This window comes from Phyllobates terribilis, unplaced genomic scaffold (assembly GCF_046119375.1).
Source record: "Phyllobates terribilis strain yellow unplaced genomic scaffold, ASM4611937v1 Scaffold_5__5_contigs__length_657084704, whole genome shotgun sequence".
Classification (NCBI taxonomy): domain Eukaryota; kingdom Metazoa; phylum Chordata; class Amphibia; order Anura; family Dendrobatidae; genus Phyllobates; species Phyllobates terribilis.
This window is the reverse complement of record NW_027362765.1, coordinates 396,068,887-396,091,588: the sequence shown is the minus strand read 5'-3', so window position 1 is coordinate 396,091,588 and position 22,702 is coordinate 396,068,887. Positions and strand designations below refer to the sequence as shown.

The 22,702-nt window shown below is 40.9% G+C and overlaps 2 protein-coding genes across 7 annotated transcripts in view; one reads left to right on the top strand and one right to left on the bottom strand.

Moving 5' to 3' along the window:
• DNMBP (dynamin binding protein) overlaps nucleotides 1–19,098 on the top strand; it is a 125,717-nt gene extending 106,619 nt beyond the window's left edge. For 4 of the 6 annotated variants that reach the window (XM_073685022.1, XM_073685023.1, XM_073685025.1 and 1 more), the window contains 11 exons: nucleotides 250–397; nucleotides 1,419–1,436; nucleotides 4,272–4,471; nucleotides 4,906–5,036; nucleotides 6,040–6,144; nucleotides 6,775–6,903; nucleotides 11,554–11,886; nucleotides 12,596–12,775; nucleotides 12,882–13,080; nucleotides 14,414–14,964; nucleotides 16,471–19,098. In XM_073685022.1, coding sequence (XP_073541123.1) covers nucleotides 250–397; nucleotides 1,419–1,436; nucleotides 4,272–4,471; nucleotides 4,906–5,036; nucleotides 6,040–6,144; nucleotides 6,775–6,903; nucleotides 11,554–11,886; nucleotides 12,596–12,775; nucleotides 12,882–13,080; nucleotides 14,414–14,964; nucleotides 16,471–16,656 — 2,180 coding nt within the window. In that variant the 3' untranslated portion in view covers nucleotides 16,657–19,098. The remainder of the gene's footprint in view (nucleotides 1–249; nucleotides 398–1,418; nucleotides 1,437–4,271; nucleotides 4,472–4,905; nucleotides 5,037–6,039; nucleotides 6,145–6,774; nucleotides 6,904–11,553; nucleotides 11,887–12,595; nucleotides 12,776–12,881; nucleotides 13,081–14,413; nucleotides 14,965–16,470) is intronic. The other 2 variants (XM_073685021.1, XM_073685026.1) reach the window with 2 other exon arrangements.
• Nucleotides 19,099–20,688: 1,590 nt separating this feature from the next.
• The window catches only part of ABCC2 (ATP binding cassette subfamily C member 2), an 84,685-nt gene continuing 82,671 nt past the window's right edge, over nucleotides 20,689–22,702 (bottom strand). The window contains exon 32 of the mRNA XM_073685027.1: nucleotides 20,689–21,911. Coding sequence (XP_073541128.1) covers nucleotides 21,782–21,911 — 130 coding nt within the window. The 3' untranslated portion in view covers nucleotides 20,689–21,781. The remainder of the gene's footprint in view (nucleotides 21,912–22,702) is intronic.

Below are 22,702 nucleotides of genomic sequence, written 5' to 3'. Positions count from 1 at the left end.
TTTGGGTGTTTTTTCCAGATAATGTAGATATAGTTCAACGGTAGAAATGCTAAAATACCAAGGAGAGTAAGACTTGCAGTGCGGTACAGTGCTGTCTTAAAGGGACAGTCTATCTTGGAAAATCACATAAATTATTAAGGACCCCAGGGATGAAAATCGGGTGACAGCTGCCTTTCACAATACATAGACCCATAATTGAAGCACATAGTGTAACATCCTGACCTGTATCCTCCCTCCATCTGTACACAGGTCTGATATTTCTTGAGCACCGTATGGAGCTGGAGTCTGTGTATAAGGAGTATTGCCAGAATCACGAGGAGACCATCGCACTTCTGGAAGCCTATGAGAAAAATGAGAAGTTCCAGAGAAGCCTGCAGGAGTGTATGGAGACTGTAAAGTAAGAAGATAGTAGGATCCGTTACTGTAGTGGCAGGCGCTTAAATAAAGTAACATTGGAGTTAAGGTGGCCACAAGAGGCAGTTGCCTAGGGACCGTGACCACCCTGGGTCTTCATTCCCCATTTCCTTCTAGCCCTTACCAGTTTCTACCACCTGTAAGAAGTCCAGAGGAGGATCAGCCAAGGGTTGTTTTTTTTTGCAATAAGGAGATAAGTGGCTTCTGGTCTTCTTTTGGCTCTGCTTATCTCCTGAATAAGCAGAGACTGAATAAAGTTAAAAACCAAAGTGGCATTAATGAGGACTGCCAGATTGTTGGCTTTCCTGTTGATTTTGGTTGGGTCTAGTGGCGTAACTTGAAGTTCGTGGACCCCAATGCAAAAGCTCCAACAGGGCCCCCAATTATTGCAATTCTTTAACAGTAGTGTTCTCTACATATGGACCAAAGACACCTTTTGGGCCCTCTAGGCTCCAGGGCCCGGGTGCAATTGAAACCCCTGCACCTATTGTAGTTACACCTCTAATTGGGTCTAATGACAATTGGCTAGTGTGTGTGGCTAGTGATTTGATCCCTCGCTTTTAAGATTGGGTTTCTACCTGGCTCAAAGTAAATCCTGGGTCGGGTCTCCTCTTCTTATGGCTCGAGGGTACGGTACACCAATAACTATGGGGTCAGCAACCGGTTGCTTTGCATGGATCAACTTTTAGCCGTACAGTTTTAGTTTCACTCCACATGCTCCAGCGCAAAATTACAGAATGCTGCGAGTTTAAGCCGCCTGTTCACACCAAGTTTCATGTTACTTCTGTCCCTTTTGATCTTTATGCTAATACATCCCTTTCTCAGTGATGCATACTAGAACTGAATCCAGCAGTTCACTATTCATTACTAATATGCCGTGTCTGTCATTTCATGATAACTTTACAAAAAGTTCCTTTGCATTTTTCCTAAAACTGTGCGTGGGTTGTAACGGTGCATTGTGTTTTTTTCCCCACTTCTCGCACTCTCTTTGATGGCTGACACAGGAGCTTATATCAAGAATGGTGAGTCCGTCTCCTCCTTGTTTAAAAAGAAATTACACTATTCTTAAAGGGGCACTGCAGTTGAATGTGGGAATGTCATAAAAGTCTGAGTTGGGAATATCCCATCAATTTGGAATTTAACTATTAATCCAACAATGAAAAGTCAAGGATGACTATATGTCCACCAAACTACACAAACCTATGAATATGACACATAGTCAAATGTAATAGCAAAATTATTTATTTTATTGAAAATTAAAAAACATCAAAATACAATTGCACATAAAGGAGGTAGAATTACAAAGGACACTGATCTCAAACAAACAACCACAGGGTCCACCAATCATATATTACTCAAAATAAAAGTACATAAGGTAAAGTGCATAATGCAATAAATATTAGCCCAAGTGATATTATTATTATTAATACTATTATATCTTCCCTATGTATATAAATTACAATGCATGATAAGAAGTTGAGGAGGAGAATAGATTGCAATGGTAGCTTAAAGTCCACATGTGTAGCTCAGTATATCATATGGATCAAAAGTGTCACCATAGTAAAGTAATAGTACAATGAGATACCTGCCAGTCCCACAGAGTACACAAAGATCTGACGCGCGTTTCGCTGATGGCTTTAACGAGGCTATCCATTGGCGAAGCCATCGGCGAAACCGCGTCGGCTCTTTTTCCTCCTTTATGTGCAATTGTATTTTGATGTTTTTTAATTTTAAATAAAATAAATAATTTTACTATTACATTTGACTATGTGTCATATTCATAGGTTTGTGTCCTATTTTAATGTAGAAGCAAACATGGTTTATCTAATTCTTGATGATCCCTTTAACCTCCGGAATTGTAAATCTGCTTCCATATGGCATAACGCTAGATGCATTGCTGCATACATAGGATTACACACATGTACAGTGGGTAAGGAAAGTATTCAGACCCCTTTAAATTTTTCACTCTTTGTTTCATTGCAGCCATTTGGTAAATTATAAAAAGTTAATTTATTTTCTCCATTAAAGTACACTCTGCACCCCATCTTGACTGAAAAAAACCTGAAATGTAGAAATTTTTGCAAATTTATTAAAAAAGAAAAACTGAAATATCACATGGTCATAAGTATTCAGACCCTTTGCTCAGACACTCATATTTAAGTCACATGCTGTCCATTTCCTTGTGATCCTCCTTGAGATGGTTCTACTCCTTCATTGGAGTCCAGCTGTGTTTAATTAAACTGATAGGACTTGATTTGGAAAGGCACACACCTGTCTATATAAGAGCTCACAGCTCACAGTGCATGTCAGACCAAATGAGAATCATGAGCTCAAAGGAACTGCCTAAGGAGCTCAGAGACAGAATTGTGGCAAGGCACAGATCTGGCCATGGTTACAAAAGAATTTCTGCATTTCTTAAGGTTCCTAAGAGCACAGTGGCCTCCATAATCCTTAAATGGAAGAAGTTTGGGATGACCAGAAGTCTTCCTTGACCTGGCCGTCCAGCCAAACTGAGCAATCATGGGAGAAGAGCCTTGGTGAGAGAGGTAAAGAAGAACCCCAAGATCACTGTGGCTGAGCTCCAGAGATGCAGTAGGAAGATGGGAGAAAGTTCCACAAAGTCAACTATCACTGCAGCCCTCCACCAGTTGGGCCTGTATGACAGAGTGACCTGACGGAAGCCTCTCCTCAGTGCAAGAAGTATGAAAGCTCGAATAGAGTTTGCTCAAAAACACATCAAGGACTCCCAGACTATGAAAAATAAGACAGAATTTTTTGGAGATAATTCTAAGCGGTATGTATGGAGAAAAGCAGGCACTGCTCATCACCTGGCCAATACAATCCCAACAGTGAAACATGGTGGTGACAGCATCATGCTATGGGGGTGTTTTTCAGCTGCAGGGACAGGACGACTGGTTGCCATTGAAGGAAACATGAATGCGGCCAAATACAGAGATTTCCTAGATGAAAACCTCTTCCAGAGTGCTCTGGACCTCAGACTTGACTGAAGGTTCACCTTTTGAATATGAATACTTATGACCATGTGATATTTCAGTTTTTCTGTTTTAATACATTTGCAAAAATTTCTACATTTCAGTTTTTTTTTCAGTCAAGATGGGGTGCAGAGTGTACTTTAATGAGAAAAAAAAGAACTTTTTAGAATTTACCAAAATGGCTGCAATGAAACAAAGAAAAATTGAAAAGTGAAAAATTTAAAGGGGGTCAGAATACTTTCCGTACCCACTGTATAACTTTTTGTATTAAAGGAATTGTCTTTGTACAATTTTTAGGGCCACCTAAAAATAAATTCAGTACAGGTTGTTCCATTACTGAGAAGTTTGAGTCGCCCCCTTTTTCCCCAATGCCATAATAAAGAAAAAAAATAAATAAATAAACACATTTGGTAGGTATGGCCACATCTGAAAAAGTCAGATCTCTAAAATATACAATTAATAAACCCATACAGTAAATGACATAAAAAAATCAAAACACCAGAATTACGGTTTTTCAGTCATCGCGCCTCCTGAAAAATGGAAAGCAAAAAGGTTATCAAAATCCCGTATGTACCCTGAAATGATACCAATAAAAACTTAAGCAGGCCACAAATGAAAAAAAATAAAAAAATACATCTCCATCAACATAAAATTGCAAAAATCAAGCCCTCATATGGCTATGTTGATGTGAGGGACCCTCACGTTGATGGGAAAGAAAGTTATGATTCTTGGAAGGAGGAAATAATAAAGTGCAAAAATGAAAATTGGTTCCACTCAGGTTTCCCCCATATGTAGAATGTAAAGTGTAATGCAAAATTTAATTGAATTTAATACATTCTGTAATCTCTATCTATTATACCACAGGGGGCGCACCAACTATATAAATTTGGGTTCCTTTCTCATCAAGCCTGTGCAGAGGGTAATGCGTTATCCTTTACTCCTTATGGAGCTTCAAGGAGCGACCCCTGAGTCCCACCCGGACAAGACCCCAATAAAGGATGCTGTACGAGCCGTGAAGGAAATTAATGTCAACATTAATGAATACAAAAGAAGGAAGGATCTAGGTGAGTTGTATAAGATAAAGTTTACTAGAAAGGGGGCAGCAGTTTAAAGGGCTTGTCTCATCATAGACAATCCCTTTAATATTGAGCCACAGAAAACCAGGCTCCTTCACTGGGTAGGGGGGAATTATTATTCTATTTCCTTGTGGTGATGCAATAGAATGGCTGCCCATGCAATACACAGTGAGCCCTAATATGCCAGATCAAGAGCGGGATGACAAAAATATTTAGAGAGGGGGACTTTCACTACTAAATGAAGATTTTGATAATGGTTTAGCTAAGTTATTTTTATATTTCATACTTTTTTTTCATAGATCACAAAAAAAGCAAAAACTAAGTTTATATCATGTTTGGAATATAAAAATGTTCCAACTGCAAGAAAAGAAAAGTTAGTTCTGGTATTTTAGAAATGATAGGAAATGTTTTCCGTCCAACAGTTGTAAAGTACCGCAAAGGAGATGAAGAGAGTCTAATGGACAAGATTTATAAACTAAATATCCACTCAATCATCAAGAAATCCAACCGGGTGAGCAGCCACCTGAAGCATCTCACCGGACTCGCCCCTCAGGTAATGAAACTTGTTGAATATTTTAAACATGATTAATTATGTGAAAGCAGTTGTCTGGGATTTTCCAGAAACAGTGCCACTAATTTACATTTGTAGCCGACTCCATGGGCTACAAATGCAAATTAGGTATATTAGCAAATGTTAAAAACTTTCTGATGTTTTCAATAAACCAATGAAGCAAGAACAATGTAAATAACTCAACAATATGAATACATCACAAATGCCAGTGTCAGCATTTGTCACCCCTTGATGCCTATACTACTTAATAGATCCCCCTCTGGCTGTTATGACCTGCTGCAAACATGATGCATAGCAGACACCAGCTTTCGAGGAATCTTAGCCCATTTTTCATGATAAGTGGCCTTCAGGTCATTAATATTCTTAGGTTATCAAGGGTGGAGGGTCCGATGAATTCAACCAAGTAAAGAAACCTGGACATCATTGGACCTGCCAACAGGTCAGTGATCCCAAGCATGCCTCACGGTACACCAAGGCTTGGTTTCTGGAGAAGTCCTGGAAGATTCTGGCATGGTCATTGCAGTTGCTTGACCTGAGCCCCATAGAAAACCTTTGATAGGATAAAGAAGGCTGTTGCTCCACACAAACCAAGGATATTAGTAATCTTGAGATTATTGCCCATGAGGAATGGGCTGAAATTCCTCAGAAGCTGTTATCTGGCTTTGTATAACATTTGCAACAGGTTATAACAGCCAGAAGGACTCAAGTCCTGAAAACACTGGCCATGAAGGGATGAATAATTCTGAGACTTCAGTCAGTAAAAGTGGCATATTGTGCTGAATTTACAGAAACCACTTTCCATTATTGTTTCATTGGTTTATTGCAAACAGCATAAAGATTAGAAATGTTTCTAATAAATATAATTTGCAATGGGAGTGAATAATTTTATTTGTAATGGTAGATGTGATCGAGCAATGAGTACAGTATAAATAAAGGTATTGATCATGGTCATTATAACCTGAGGGAATGTCAATTGTATCAACAGATCAAAGATGAAGTGTTTGAGGAGACGGAGAAGAACTTCAGAATGCAGGAGCGGCTGATCAAGTCCTTCATCCGCGACCTCTCGGTCTATCTGCAGCACATCAGGGTGAGGCTTTATTAGCGGGACGGTAAATCTTGACCTGATAATATGTGAAGAGCTCTCCATTCATATAGTCTAGGGTTAATAAATAATATTTCAGTACATGTTTTCTTTGTTCCTTCCCTTGGAAAGTCCACTGGTTACACTTTGAACTTGTAAACAGTCAGCGGTATCTGAATTCATAAATCAATACATTTCCCTTTCGAGGACTTTTGAGAATAGAAACAAAGATTCACCCCATCCATTAAGATGATTGAAATTTAGGAATGTTCCTATAAGAGAGAAAATCCGTTCCCCTATACCTTTTTATTTAAAAATCAGTGATTTAAATAGATATTGTGTAATACACTATATTGATATTTATATATGGGGAAAAGCCGGGCTCACAAGGGAGATATAAAATGACGTGTAGGGACCACTTTGTACAGTAGAAAGATTGATGAAGAACATCTGTATTTGTTGCCCATAACATCCAATCACAGAGCAGCTTTACTTTTACCAGAGCAGTTTAATCAATGAAAGCTGAGCTCTGATTGGTTGCTATGGGCAACAAAGAAAATACACGAGGCCTACAGTGTCCTTTCCAGCCTTCGTTGTCAGGGACATTTCCAAGCCTTTTTTTTTCATACATTCCAGGAATCGGCTTGTGTGAAAGTTCTGGCCGCCATGAGCATGTGGGATGTATACACAGACAAAGGAACCAGTGACCTGGAGAAGTTTCAGAAGGCTCATCGCCACATCAGCGAAAAACTTTTCACAGACTTTGTGAGTAGTCGTCCTAGAAATCTCTCAATGTATATGCGTATAGCTATGTATGTGTGTGAGTGTGCAATATAGATTTCACATGCTATATATAAAATATATGCAAATATAAAGATGTTATATATATATATAATATGCTTGTGAGTATGTGTGTGTGTGTGTGTGTGTGTATGTATATATATGTATATATATATATATATATATATATACAGTTATATGAAAAAGTTTGGGCACCCCTATTAATCTTAAGCTTAATGTTTTATAAAAATTGGTGTTTTTGCAACAGCTATTTCAGTTTGATATATGTAATAACTGTTGGACACAGTAATGTTTCTGCCTTGAAATGAGGTTTATTGTACTAACAGAAAATGTGCAATCTGCATTCAAACAAAATTTGACAGGTGCATAAGTATGACTACCTCTTGAAGCTCATCAAGAGAATGCCAAGAGTGTGCAAAGCAGTCATCAAAGCAAAAGGTGGCTACTTTGAAGAACCTAGAATATAAGACATATTTTCAGTTGTTTCACACTTTTTTGTTAAGTATATAATTCCACATGTGTTAATTCATAGTTTTGATGCCTTCAGTGTGAATGTACAGTTTTCATAGTCATGAAAATACAGAAAAATCTTTAAATGAGAAGGTGTGTCCAAACTTTTGGTCTGTACTGTGTATGTATATAATATATATATATATATATATATATATATATATATATATATATATATATGCGCATATATTATATAATATATATATTATATATGGAGAGCGCACTCAAGCTTCCAGTGGCACACGCCCGGAGGGATACTCCCAGAGAAGTTCTGATGATAGGAGCCCTGAGCGGGGAGAGAGATCTTGTGACGTCACGCTGTCAGTGCTGGTACGGATCACTGCTGGATGGACCAGAATTATTTCCAATGTGTTTCGGAAATTGCGGTTTCTTCATCACAAGATCTCTCTTTCTGCTCAAGACTCCTAGCATCTGAACTTCTCTGGGAGTATCCCTCTGGGCGTGTGCCACCGGCCGGGACACCGCTCGAGTATGCTCACTGAACGAACATTCTTTCCTTGTAAGAACCGGATTGGAACTTAAAATTCAAGGTTCTACTTTTTAAAAGAAAAAAGACTCTTTGCAGCTATTGAACTATTATATACTATTATATAGGATATTTTAAGTAAAATGTATAACACATATTTTTGACTTGCGTATGGTCGGGTCTTATATGTATCTTTGTAGATTATTCAGTATGATCTATAAAGGTAAGAATTATTGCAAACTACGGGCCAATCAACCATGAGTTCATTAAAAACATTTATGGTGATAGTGAAGCACAAATTGATAGTACTTTTATGCGCTTTATAATACAGACAAATAGTGGTTTTGCCGTTATTTGCTGCTAATTGGTACTAGTGCCGTTGTGATTTTATTGTAGACTGTCTAAATATATATATTTTCTTATATTTTATTTACAAATATATAAAAATATTACATGTGTATAATATATATAAAAATGTTGCGCGTATAAAATAAAAAAATTAAAATAGATTGATTATACACACACATGTACACTTCTTTTCATCCAGCATCAGGTCTGATGTTGGATTGTCCAATCTCATTTTCTGGATAATTAAATACCGCATTAAAATAATTTAATGGTTTCTAAATAAATTCAATGACTGCCGCTCAGGTTTTCAGCTGGAAATACTACAATAAAAGTAAAGCGCCATTGAATAAATAATAATAAATAATAATAATAATGTAATATAGAAATGCCTACTTTCCAGATGTCCCCCTTTCCAGAATTTTTCCCTTGTGATCTGGTCACTTACAGCCAAACATCACCTAAATTTGTCAACTTTTTGATATGGAGACTAGAGATGAGCACATTTTTAAAAGTAATTTTCGGGTTTGATTCATCCAAATTGGCTGAAAAAATAAAAATTTGACCAAATCGAAAGGACCTCGAAAATATGGTAATTATGTACTGAAGTCCCTCCAGACCCCAAAGCATAATAAGCGGTATGTACTCTCCTATCCTAGGTTCATCCCACCACCACAGCTCTCTTCTGTTTTGGATCTTCCAACCTACAGTTTTCTGGTCTTCTGTCATAGTCTAGGCCGCACATGGTCGCGTGGGGCACAACATATTTCATTGACCACCTTGTTTGCCAGGAGACCAGAAGACTGTATGGGGAGCGGTGGTGGTAGGACAGGTGAAGAGCAGGCCTAGGGCAGGTGAGTATACAGTTAGGTCCATATATATTTGGACAGAGACAACATTTTTCTAATTTTGGTTCTAGACATTACCACAATGAATTTTAAACAAAACAATTCAGATGCAGTTGAAGTTCAGTATCAAGAGAAAATAGTCGGCACTCCGTGTAGCTAGGGTGGTGCACGTGGAAGTTCATTTGAAGTTCAGACTTTCAGCTTTCATTTGAGGGTATCCACATTAAAATTGGATGAAGGGTTTAGGAGTTTCAGCTCCTTAACATGTGCCACCCTGTTTTTAAAGGGACCAAAAGTAATTGGACAATTGACTCCAAGGCTATTTCATGGAGAGGTGTGGGCAATCCCTTCGTTATGTCATTCTCAATTAAGCAGATAAAAGGCCTGGAGTTGATTTGAGCTGTGGTGCTTGCATTTGGAAGGTTTTGCTGTGAAGTAAACATGCGGTCAAAGGAGCTCTCCATGCAGGTGAAACAAGCCATCCTTAAGCTGCAAAAACAGAAAAAACCCATCTGCGAAATTGCTACAATATTAGGAGTGGCAAAATCTACAGTTTGGTACATCCTGAGAAAGAAAGAAAGCACTGGTGAACTCATCAATGCAAAAAGACCTGGGCGCCCATGGAAGACAACAGTGGTGGATGATCGCAGAATAATCTCCATGGTGAAGAGAAACCCCTTCCCAACAGCCAACCAAGTGAACAACACTCTCCAGGAGGTAGGCGTATCAATATCCAAATCTACCATAAAGAGGAGACTGCATGAAAGTAAATACAGAGGGTTCACTGCACGGTGCAAGCCACTCATAAGCATCAAGAATAAAAAGGCTAGACTGGACTTTGCTAAAAACATCTAAAAAAGCCAGCACAATTCTGGAAGAACATTCTTTGGACAGATGAAACCAAGATCAACCTCTACCACAATGATGGAAAGAGAAAAGTATGGCAAAGGCGTGGTACAGCTCACGATCCAAAGCATACCACATCATCTGTAAAACACGACGGAGGCAGTGTGATGGCTTGGCAATGCATGGCTGCCAGTAGCACTGGGTCACTAGTGTTTATTGATGATGTGACACAGGACAGAAGCAACCGAATGAATTCTGATGTATTCAGAGCCATACTGTGGGCTCAGATCCAGCCAAACGCAGCCAATCGGATTGGTCGTCGTTTCATACTACAGATGGACAATGACCCAAAACATAAAGCCAAAGCAACCCAGGAGTTTATTAAAGCAAAGAAGTGGAATATTCTTGAATGGCCAAGTCAGTCACCTGATCTCAACCCAATTGAGCATGCATTTCACTTGTTAAAGACTAAACTTCAGACAGAAAGGCCCACAAACAAACAGTAACTGAAAACCACCGCAGTGAAGGCCTGGCAGAGCATCAAAAAGGAGGAAACACAGTGTCTGGTGATGTCCATGAGTTCAAGACTTCAGGCCGTCATTGCCAACAAAGGGTTTTCAACCAAGTACTAGAAATGAACATTTTATTTACAATTATTTAATCTGTCCAATTACTTTTGGTCCCTTTAAAAACAGGGTGACACATGTTAAGGAGCTGAAACTCCTAAACCCTTCATCCAATTTTAATGTGGATACCCTCAAATGAAATCTGAAAGTCTGAACTTCAACTGCATCTGAATTGTTTTGTTTAAAATTCATTGTGGTAATGTCTAGAACCAATATTAGAAAAATGTTGTCTCTGTCCAAATATATATGGACCTAACTGTATTCCCGGACCTTAAAAGAATCCAACAAAATGGTGGCTGCCATTTTGCTAGATTTGTGAAAATCCAAATTTTTGGGGTCAAATTTAAATGCTTTATGAAGCTTGTGATGAATTCATGAATAGAGATGAGCAAACAAATTTGCAGAATCCGTGTCCAGCTGCCAGGTCAGTATTGGGGAAGCCCTCTGAATCTCTTCTAACTTGCCAGCATCCCCAACTCCACTTTTGATTTGTCGGCTTGGCACAACATTTCACCAGGTCGATTAATTAAAAGATGAGCCGGAAATTTAACAGGTAGAAGATGAGTGATTCTCGGTTTTCCGGTCTAGGAGACACTGACTACAGATCTGTCCTTTTGGCCCAGGGTCCTACAAATCGATTCCTTCATCTCTAATGGGGGTCGTATATATTGAAATTGAGATGGTTCCAAATTGTCCTGCAACTGTGAACCCCAAAGATCAGCTGTGAGCAAGTTTTAATTTCCCCTGTAGCACCTCCACAGGAGGAACGAGGCATTACATAATTTAAAATCAGTAGACCACCTACTGTCTGTAACATGCAAAGAGACAGGTGCTGTGTGTAGATGCTTGCTGATAAGTAATGACAAGCCCTTTAAGAAATATAGGTGTACAAGGGTCTCTATGTGACGGTATGTCGGAGGTTATGTTCTTACTTCTTTTTTTTGCCTTGCAGAAAGAGAGAACGGAGAAGTTGGTGATCTCGCCTCTGAATCAGCTCCTTACAATGTTTGCTGGACCCCACAAACTGGTGCAGAAACGGTTCGACAAACTTCTAGATTATCACAACTGCACGGAGCGAGCGGAGAAGCTGAAAGACAAGAAGACGCTGGACGAGCTGCAGTCGGCCAGAAACAACTATGAAGCTCTGAACGCTCAGCTCCTGGATGAGCTGCCCAAATTTCACGGTTACGCCAAGGAGCTATTTTCCAGCTGCGTTCGGGGCTACGCTAATGCCCATTGTGACTTTGTGAAACTCGCCCTGGAGGAACTAAAACCTCTTCTATCAGTAAGTCCTATGACTCCGTATATCATCCATGACTGTATCTTGTTTGATGTTACCCCCTGTTTTGTGGGGTAAATGCCATGGTGAACTGATTGGGGAGCTGCGGCGCTAGGACAAGTGAGCGTCCTCTTATATTTTTTATAATCCCTCTCCAGCTCTCAAAGGAAACTCCAGTGAAATGGAGGTCGGCTGATGGTTAGTTTGGATAATGAAATTATCTTATTAAAGCACTTAAGTTTCCAGAAAAACAGCCACAAAGTCAGAGAAAGAAAAATAAAACTTCAGCCACTAGAGGGAGCTTACTGCAAAAGTTATAGATATTGTTCAGTTGGAATTGTACACATCTATATGCAGTGAGCTCCCCCTAGTGGTGATTTCAGAATTGTATAATTTTACAGTAAACTTATGGCTATGGGATAGCAGGTTATTATGCCTTTAAAAATGATTACTGTTGCTCAGCAAAATAATATTTTGCCCTCTTCTTCATATACATAGTCCTTTATAATACTGCATATTGCAAAGGGCATTTTTATTGGATTGAAGCCATTAAAAGTTTTGTATGAGAGTCTGTATTAAACTATTGCTGGTGGTTCTGGTATCACATTCAGTTCTGTGGGTCTCGGCTGCAATACCAGATACATTCCGTGGCCAAGAGTCTTGCTGCTGTTCTCATGTTATTTCTATGTGTTGACTCATATTTGCTTCTTCCCAGCTGTTGGGGATTGGAGGACGAGAGGGGAACCTCATTGCGTTATTCCAGGAGGAGCACGGCAAGGCCCTACAACAGCTCCAGGTCTTCACGTTCTTCCCAGAGAACCCTCCCCCGGCCAAGAAGCCTTTTGAGAGGAAAACTATTGAACGCCAATCTGCTAGAAAAACTGTACCGAGTCCGGTGAGTGATGTGCGGCTGCCGCACGGATACAGCGTGCATTGGATGTGTCGCCTTCTCTTCTTTATGATATGTCCTGTTTTATAAAATGAGTCATTTACCGCCACAGGCCAAATACATCCTGCAGCTGGATGAACATCGGACGCTCTTACTTGCTAGATACCCACCTGAAAAACTCTACCAGGCTGAGCGCAACTTCAATGCTGCCCAGGACCTGGACGTTTGTGTGCAGGAGGGGGATCTGGTTGGCGTAATTAAACAGCAGGACCCAATGGGTAGTCAAAATCGCTGGCTGGTAGACAATGGAGGTAAGATATGTAGGTTTATTCTGTTTAATAGTACATGAAGATGAAGAGGGGTCATTACCCTATTAGTGATTTTTGGGGGGTCCTAACTCCTAAGACCACTAATGATCCTATCTTCTGGAGAGAGGTAAAGGTGGACATGCACTTTAAAAATCTAACTGCACCTTCACTTTAACATGTCACAGAGATATGTCAGAAGTTTTGAAACCTGAGGGTCCGGGTGCTGAAACCCCCCACCCGAAAATAAAATGATGGGGCAGAAGCCCTCAGTCGAGTGTCGTTTATGCTTGTAAGCTGAATATGGATTCATCAGTCTCCAAGAGGAGCAATATTTGGCTAAATGCTTCTGGACCTTTGCTTTAGTGATCAATGAATGGGGGGGGGGGGGTTTCTGCATTCGGACTCTCACACATCAAAATTTTGACATGCCTCCATGTGCAGTTACTCATTAAGTATGGCCAGAATTTGGTTGGAGGAGGCCACCATTTGATTTCTGGATCTGTGCCGACCGGGTCCTGAAAGATGGCTGAAAGAGGGACCTGCTTTAAAGGAGAGCTACACATGTGTTTCTGCTTTCCTAGTGTAATAGGATCGCAGAACAGTTTAAGGAATCCTCATTTTTCCAAGAAGTGGGATTCCCAAAGATGGACAGAGTATGCACTACTAAATAAATAGTTCCTGCCAGGGGCGTCACTAGAAGATCGCCATCTCTTATGCCCTGGGGCTGCCGTAAGTGAGGTGTGTAAGTGCCGTGCTCAGACACTTACATACCCCCAAATGAAAAGGCAGCCCCCAGTGAAAATGAATAAACAAACTATTAAAGTTGTATATTTAATTTTGGATTAAAAATAATTGATTATATAATCAATCATTAATAATACAAAATGTAAAATCACGGCACCTTCCCTTTAAGAAAAGAGAAGGAAAGGGATGAGCCTGGGTAGTTTAACTGGGTGGTGGGCTTCTAGATCCACAAGGTTGTGTAAGATCCAGTTCCCTCGCTGTGCTCCCACCCTGCCTTTAAGAAACCTTATAAACCTGTTTCCACTGGTTTTATATATGCATATCAAACTCCAAAATATGGACTTGTTTGACCTGGTCCCCCATCGAGTGCTGGTGGTCCCCGGTGATTTTTGTTTCCAAACCTTACATCTTTACCTTTGATTTGGTGACTGCTATATTCTTATAGAACATGATCCCTTTGGTGACCCCTATTGTATAATGAATAATAATAATGAGTGGCCAATGGAAGCTCATGAGATCCTACTCGCGTTTTGTCACTAATGCATATTGGACCTTGCCCATTAACCTTGCATCGTGTTATTTCCTTTCACAGTGACGAAAGGTTTTGTATACAGCTCCTTCTTGAAGCCATACAATACCCGGCACAGCCATTCAGACGCGTCTATTGGCAGCCATTCCTCCAACGAGTCCGGCTACGGCGGCTCTTCTCCCAATTTCTCAAGGCAGAACAGCAACAGCACTTTAACCATCAACCCTACTATTGGCTCAGTGAGTTTCACCAACACTTCCACCACAAAGTCTTCAATGGAGTCCTCTGTGCCGAGCAGCAGCGGGCACCAAGACGCCAACATTTCTTCCAAATCTAGTATCTCTGCTGAAGTGGCCTCAAAAAGATCTAGTGAAACAGACTCCGCTCCATTACCAAGAATTATGGAAAAGGAGAACACGATCACCGCGGACTGTGCCGAACAGAGCGACTCTAATCGGAGGGGGAGCCACACCGAGAACGGGAGCGTCTCAACAATACAGAACAACGGAGACAAAGGATTAAACGCTGCTAATCGCAAAATGAATAGAAGAAAGACTCCTTCACCCGCAGGAAGCGACCTGGAGCCAGAGGGATGTGACTTGGAAGGCAACCAGGTGAGACTCCACAGTTTCCAGACACTTGTCTGTGTTTGAAGATGACCCCTATCTTAATAAGAGATGTAGAATGAATTGTTTTTTTTCCCTCTACATGTCCTATATTCTATATTGTGTCTGAACCTGTCATTATGTACAGTGTAAGAATACAATGACAACGTAAACGCACGAGGCTGCCGGCCGCACTAATACAGCTCGAGGAGTTTCCACTTATGTATTTTTCTTTATATTTTATAATTGTGAGTAAAATATTCCTTCTAATACCTCAGCTGCTGCAGTACTTCTTTCTGAAGAGAAGTGTGGACCAGTGCACCATTTATTAATTGATATGTAATGTCCTCATCCAGCCGGGGTGTAATTTCATTTTACACTGCAACTGCGGACAGTACACACACAGTGTGCACATGGTACACGCATATACATACAGTGCACATGGTATACATTGACATACATACTGTGCACACAATGCACACACATTTTGTGCACTTTACACATCGACATGCATACTTTGCTAACGGTACTCATGCACACACACATACTATTCACACCATATAGACATGTATATATTTGTATATATATATAAATATATACGATGCACACCGTACACACACACACTGTGTAATACGCATGCATACTGTGCACATGCACACACACATACTGTTCACACGATATAGACATATATAAATATATACAATGCACACCGTACACACACACACTGTAATACACATGCATACTGTGCACACGGTACTCATGCACACACACATACTGTTCACACAATATAGACGTGTGTGTGTGTATATATATATATACGATGCACACTGTACACGCACACACACACTGTGTAATACACATGCATACTGTGCACACGGTATGGACATATATACTATGCACACCGTACACACACTGTGTAATACACATGCATACTATGCACACGGTACACATGTTCACACAGTATAGACATATATATAAATATATACTATGCACACCGTACACACACACACACTATGTAATACACATACACACTGTGCACACGGCGCACACACAAACCAGCACAAACAAATGGAAGATGCCCCTGTTTGTGTCTACCAGGACCTGCTTGCTGATTTGAAGGTGAAAGCAGCCCCCCTGGGCGGCTGCACATGTTGCACCAGTGATATGTCCGCCCCTGGTCTGTCTGGTAGAATCGGACTTTGCACCAACACAAAACCTTAGCCAGATGACACTTTTCAGACAGTAGCTTCCAGCTTCATTAGTACCTTTTGTTCTGCCAAGTAATTGGCCATTTGCTGTAGGATTTCTCAATTAAAACAAAAGACTGTTTTAATTCAGAAATAGCGCCCCTCTTGTTCACAGGCTGTGTCTGGCATTGCAGCTTTGTTCTGATCTAAAATACCAGACACGGCCTGTGGAAAAGGGTGGAATTTCTGGAGTGAAAGAAACCAGAATATATTGAATATTGAAGCGGAGGTGAAAGAGCTGACGCAATCCTTCTCTTTGTCGTTCTAGGTGTATTATGCGGTTTATTCATTTATAGCACGCTCTCCAAACGAACTGTCAGTCACAGCCAATCAGAGACTAAAGATCCTGGAATTTCGAGATATGAATGGAAACGGTGAATGGTGGTTGGCCGAGGTGGAAGGAAGGCGGGGCTACGTCCCATCCAACTACATTCGGAAAACGGAGTACACGTGAGAAGCCGGAATCCTTCTCCAACCATTAGGACACAATCTGTGCCTTTTTTTATTTTTTCCTGAGATGACTTTTTAAATTTTTTTGCTGCTGAAATCGCTTGAACATTTACAGAGAATGTGGTTTTATATAATGGGGCTTGGTATCAACTAGAACGTCCGTACTGAGAGGAAGGTGTGTGGCGGCACGTGTGTGGCGTCCGGCTGGTGAGCAGAATTATTAAATATGGCCGGCTTCATCCGGACTTCTCCGAGCAATGTTTGGCGATCCATCAGGTGTATTCATCAAGCCAAGGTCATGCTGGGCTCTGTAGTGGCGTGGCTATAGCGAGTGCATGGGATGCAGTTGTATTCATGCCTTGGAGATGGCAAAAACACCAGTATTATAGATGGCAGATGATAGGAGGGGGGTCCCCGTTATGGATTTGGCTCACCTTTGTGGTTAGAGCTTCCATAGATTTGTCCAAAATTAACAAAACCTAGCTGATTTCTTCCAAAAACAGCACCACACCTGCTAATGGGTCGTGCCTGGTATTGCAGCTCAGCTTCATTAAAGTGAACAGGACTGAACTGCAATACCAGAAGCAACCTGCAGACAGGTGTGGCGCTGTGGTGATGTTTTTCTAATCCTAGACTACCCATTTCAATATTGACAGCGCAATGTCACAACCTAGTAAATAAAGGGTCGTGTGTCACTTCTGGGTGCTGATAAAATAATTAAACCTCTATCTGTCCATCACATTACAAAAGTATTCAGAGCCATCCAATCTCTGTATATAAGAGCGGTAAAGCGAGACACGGGTGACGGTTTGCTGTGCTCTGATTGGTTGATCAGAGTGGCGAGGATACGCCCGCTCCCGTGTGGGCAGCCAACGTGGGTACTCTTTTGGTGGGAGTCGTGGCACTTACTATTTCTTAATTTGTTTAAATGGACATATTTAAGAATTTCTGCTTTACTTTTCATAAAGCGATGACTTTTTCAGGGAGCACCCGCCAGATACTAGTGACGTTCTCTCCAGCGTGTGGTGCTGATTGCGGTTTGCACAGCAGTATTACTATTTTCGGGAATAAATATAATAAGAGAGAGTCTTAATACGAATTGCAAAGAACCGCAGTGGAAAGGGCTGTAATTGACATGTAAAACATGGCTGCTTTCTTCTACAAACAGCGCCACGCTTGTTTACAGGTTGTGTCTGGTATTGCAGGTCTGCCTGGATGAAGTGAATAGGGGCTCAATGTCAGACACAACCTGGCGCTGTTTTTTTTTGTAAAGAAATCAGCTAAAACTTTTGATATTTCTGAATTCTGTACTGAGCATGGCATGGGCGATGCCTTAAGACATATGTAGCCGCCACTTGCCGGTAACATCATGCATGGCCCCATAGGATTGGTTGTCAGCTCAGACAGATCAATGATCGTTCATGTTGAATTCTTTAAAAGGGTTGCATGACATTTTTATGTTGAAACAGCGCCAGTCTTGTCCATGGCTGTGTCAGGTACTGCAGCCTAATTTAACTGAATGAGGCTTAACCGGCAATGGACAAAAATGGGGTGGAGTGGGGACTGACTTTTTTTTTTTCTTTTAACCCCATTACCCCTGTGGGCCTCTCTTACTATATGATGGTGTTCTGCAAGTAAAGTCACCCCCAGGTTAAAGGACTTATTTTCCCCAAGATCATAAGTCATCCCCTATGCATTGGATAGGGGGCTAATATGATGATTGATTGCTGGGGTTCCTTGCGATTCTGAGAACTCTGCAGATCCCCATCTTGAATGGAGCAAATGTGCGCATGCTGCATTCATTGTCTATGGGACTGTGGTTAATAACCAATTTCTCCAGCAGTCCAATAGACAAGGAATTGAGGTCTCCATTCAAATCCTGGGGGTCCCAGCAGTCAGACCCTCAGAGATCAGCAAGTTTATCCCCTATCCCAGGGAATAACCCTTTTAAAGAGACATCACTTACCAAGATTTCAAGATATTAATCCCTAAGGAACTCGATCCCAGCGCTCCACTAATCTCCGGCCTCTTCAGAATATGCAATTTCCTATGAAATGACGCCTTCTATACAATTTGTATCACAGACCAGACACAAGTAATACCATGAACATTCACATCGGACTACTGAAGGGAGTGTAATATCCGCTCTGTATTATTTGTATTATTATTTTTCTCATTTTATGTGTTTTTACAGACGTAGCCTTTGCACATTTCCACATAGGCACCTTTTTTTTTAGATTTCTTTTTATTGATATATTTTGTGTTTAGAACAAATTTTGTACATTATTGATACATTTTGTGTATATTTTTTTTATACTGTTGTCATTTTTTTTCCCTGGAAGTGGAAGAGGAGACAGATGTTGGGGTGGGGGAGTGAGGGGGTCTTCCTGCTCCATATTTTAAAAGCTGTGGTTCAATAAGGAAAATCAAGTTTGACCCTATTGTGCAATTCTATAATGGAACCAATAAACCTCATATCTTCATGACGTTTGTGGTCTTGGATTTTTTTTTTCAACCCACTTTTGCTCTACAAAATACTGTAAAATTGCTTTAATCTAATAATCCAGTTTTTGTCACGCTAGGTATGGGGAGAACCCACGACGGGAACAGGGGAGGGAGCCCTACAACTAGGGAAAGGGAGAGTGGAGACCCCTAAGCAGATCTAACAACACCCTGACTCCCCTGTCGACCCTAAATAGGTTCCGCACCGATTGCTGAGCAGGATACCTTAGACTTAGCTGACCCTAGAGCTAGGCCCTAGGAAGGGAGGGGAAGGTGACCGCACTAGTCAGCCCCACTGCAATCTAAAGTACAAACCATGGCAACAAACAAGGGAATACTCTTCTAGCTTTAAGATGCCACAGGAGAGAACACTGCTACAATCCACAAAGGAACTCCAAGGAAATTCTATCCTACTACTTGAATTCTAGGCCTGAATAGAATCAGAACACTCTATCACCAGCAACTCTCTGGAGAAACTGAGTGTATTTAAGGATCCAGCAAGGGTGTGGTAATTAGCAGCAGAAGGTGAGGATCACCACTGGGTCCTAAAGGTATAATCCCCAAGCAAGGTGAAGATCACCGTTGGGTCCTAGAGAGGGAGGGATAATGAAAGGATCAGGAAGATGTTTGCAAGTCCAAACGCACGACCTTCTATAGCCGTATCCCGTATTACTGTCTGTCAAACCTGACAGTTTTACAATAAAATAATTTGGCCTCTTTGAAGACTGGGCTGATTAAACTAGATTTGCATCCCTACAGCGCCATCACAGGAGAAATGAAGAATTACACATTTCCAAATGAAAACAAGAAACTGCCTATTTAATGTATGGACATAACTAGTCCTCCAGAGAACCAGACACTCTTTATATTAGGCCGCTCTTTAGTCTGAGTTAAAGATGAAACTCCCCCTTTATTAAAGGGAACCTGTCACCTTGGAAAATGCTGCTTTCATGCAGATATAGGTTTAATCTGCAGGTAAATAGCATTATAACGCTGCCTTGTCGCCTTACTGAAAGTGCAACTGCTGGGAGAAAATGAGCTTATTTCCTCCTTGGAGCCGCCGGCTTTCAGTCATAGGGGGCGTGCAAGGAGCGGCTACAGTCATAGCTCAAAACACAGAGAGCTTTGACATTCGGCTCTGCAGCGTGTACGTGCAGAGCAAGCTGTCAGCCGTCACTCGCAGTATAGTGCGCGCTGACTGTATCCACTCTTGCACACCTCCATGACTGAAAGCCGGCGGCTCCAAGGAGGACATAACTTAACTTAATTTTCTCCCAGTAGCCGCACTTTCAGTAAGTGTGACCGTGCAGCATTGTAAAGCTGTTTACCTGCAGATTAATCCTATATCTGCAGTTCAATCATGTTTTTCTAAGGTGACAAGGTTCCGTTTAAATCAGAATTCCCTATATAGGAAAAGAAATCTTAATTAGGTAATTCAGCCAACCACTTTAATGAATCCGTTTGGTGACAAATGCCCTTTAACTCTTTAAATTCAGTAAAATGATAATTTTAAAACATTGAAAAAAACAAACAATTTAAATAAAAAAAAAAACAAATATCTTTATTTTATCCATAAAATACACAGTAAACCAAAATGACACAATAAGACAAAATGATACAATGTTACACACGACTAAATGGTGAAAATCGATTTGCTGGATGGGAGCGCAGAGAACAGCCTCTTTCCTGATGCCATTCCTGGCTCCTCTTTTGATTAGCCGGCCTGCCGTGACTTCATCATTGCAATGTATCGAGCCGGGCCGGCTAATCAAAAGAAGAGCCACTGATGCCGGCAGGTAGGAAGTGGTTCTCACTGCTCTTGTCCAACGGCCACAGATATTGCAGTATTAAAGTGAATGGGGAGGATCTGCAATACCAGACACAGCCTATGGACAAGAGTGGCGCTGTTTCTGAAAGAAAACCACTATATTTTTCAACCCTCATCCCTTTTAAACTATCAGACCACATATGTTCATAAACTCGCATTATTAAATATCCTATTATAATTAAAATACAACTGAATGTATCTGCATCAATTTTGCTTCCCCTTCTTCTAACTTTTGTTAGCGAGAAAAAGGAGGGGTTGTCTGCAGTCTGAAATCATGTAGACACACAATTCTGCATAGGAGCTGTATACACAAAACGACAGAACCTACCTGGATACCACCCATCCTTATTTTATCTCATATGTGGCTTGTTGGCCACCATACTTTAACATACCATAATTTACTCTAAAAATCCCCTACAAGAATGCTTGGTTAACTCCCACAGTCATGCTGGTATATGTGGTTCATCACCTTCCATAAGCTTAGGTAACACTATAAAGAACAAAGATTTCCCAAGACTTCCCTTATAACTTATAAGTGCTGAAGAATTTTATCCCACGGACAGCATTAGTCTCACAATTAATATCATTCACTTTTTACTGAAATTTCAATGACGTCACATAATTTCGGTCGCCTTGTGAACTGCTGTCCAATCAATGTTTCCTACTGCGCTGGCGAAAGTCGCCCCCCCCCCCCAAAAAAAAAGTTTGGATCTTTTCCCAGTTTGTTTTGGGTTTCCACCAATTCATGCTCAAAGAGTCCAAAGAGAGTCCGATCCGACACGTCTACCTCTTCCAGGCCTCACAACGTCGTGTTGGTGGTGCTCTCGATGCCAGCGTCTCTGGCCATAGATGCAAAGTGTCCTTGGCTTGCCAGGAGGTCTGCAGGGCTATCGTACTCTATAATCTTTCCTGAGTCCAACACCATGACTCTGCAAAGGAATAATAAAGAAATGCAATGAATTCCTCCATTATAGCACATGGCAATGCATTTGTGATTTAGTAAGTTGCATCCAGACACTGTAAGCAGAGAGTGGTGGGGGCCAGTAGCCTTCCTACCATAGATGCAGGCTGGGGCAGAAGAGGGATTCTGTGCAAGAACAATATGAAGGCCCTTTGTAGTGCAATAGCTCATCATAATGCACCATTCCACCTACTTTGGAGGCAGTAGTGGCCCCTTTACCTCTTGGGCCCCTGTGAGGCTGCACCAATGGTATGTTGACTGCAAGATACAGGGCATATAGGTGCTGTTGGGTCTGAGATGTGCTGGCATATAGCTGCTATCATCTGCCACCACTAGGAGGAGCTCACTGCATACGAATTTGAGGGCTCTCCTTGCATTCAATGAATCCATATGCAATCAGCGCCCCCTAATGGTGGTAGCTAAATGCAACCAGGATCATCACAAGAATACAAAAAAACCTTAACCTTATTCGCCATCTTGTATAGGTATAGTATGATTTTATTGAATACAAATTTTTTGGGATTGTGGCCCATTCTGAGTTTGGATATGATATTCCACAATTTCTATGAACATCTGCTTGTAAACTTGAACATAGCACTGGAAGGGGAAGAGCTGCATTATATATTGATCCTGAATCACAGCCCGTTCTCTTCAACAATCTGGAGATATCAGCACCAAGACCGCTTCAGCTTTCAGCTTTAAATCGATGTACAGGTGAGAACTTTAAATTTTGGTACATGGCCAGTGCTGTGTGTGAAA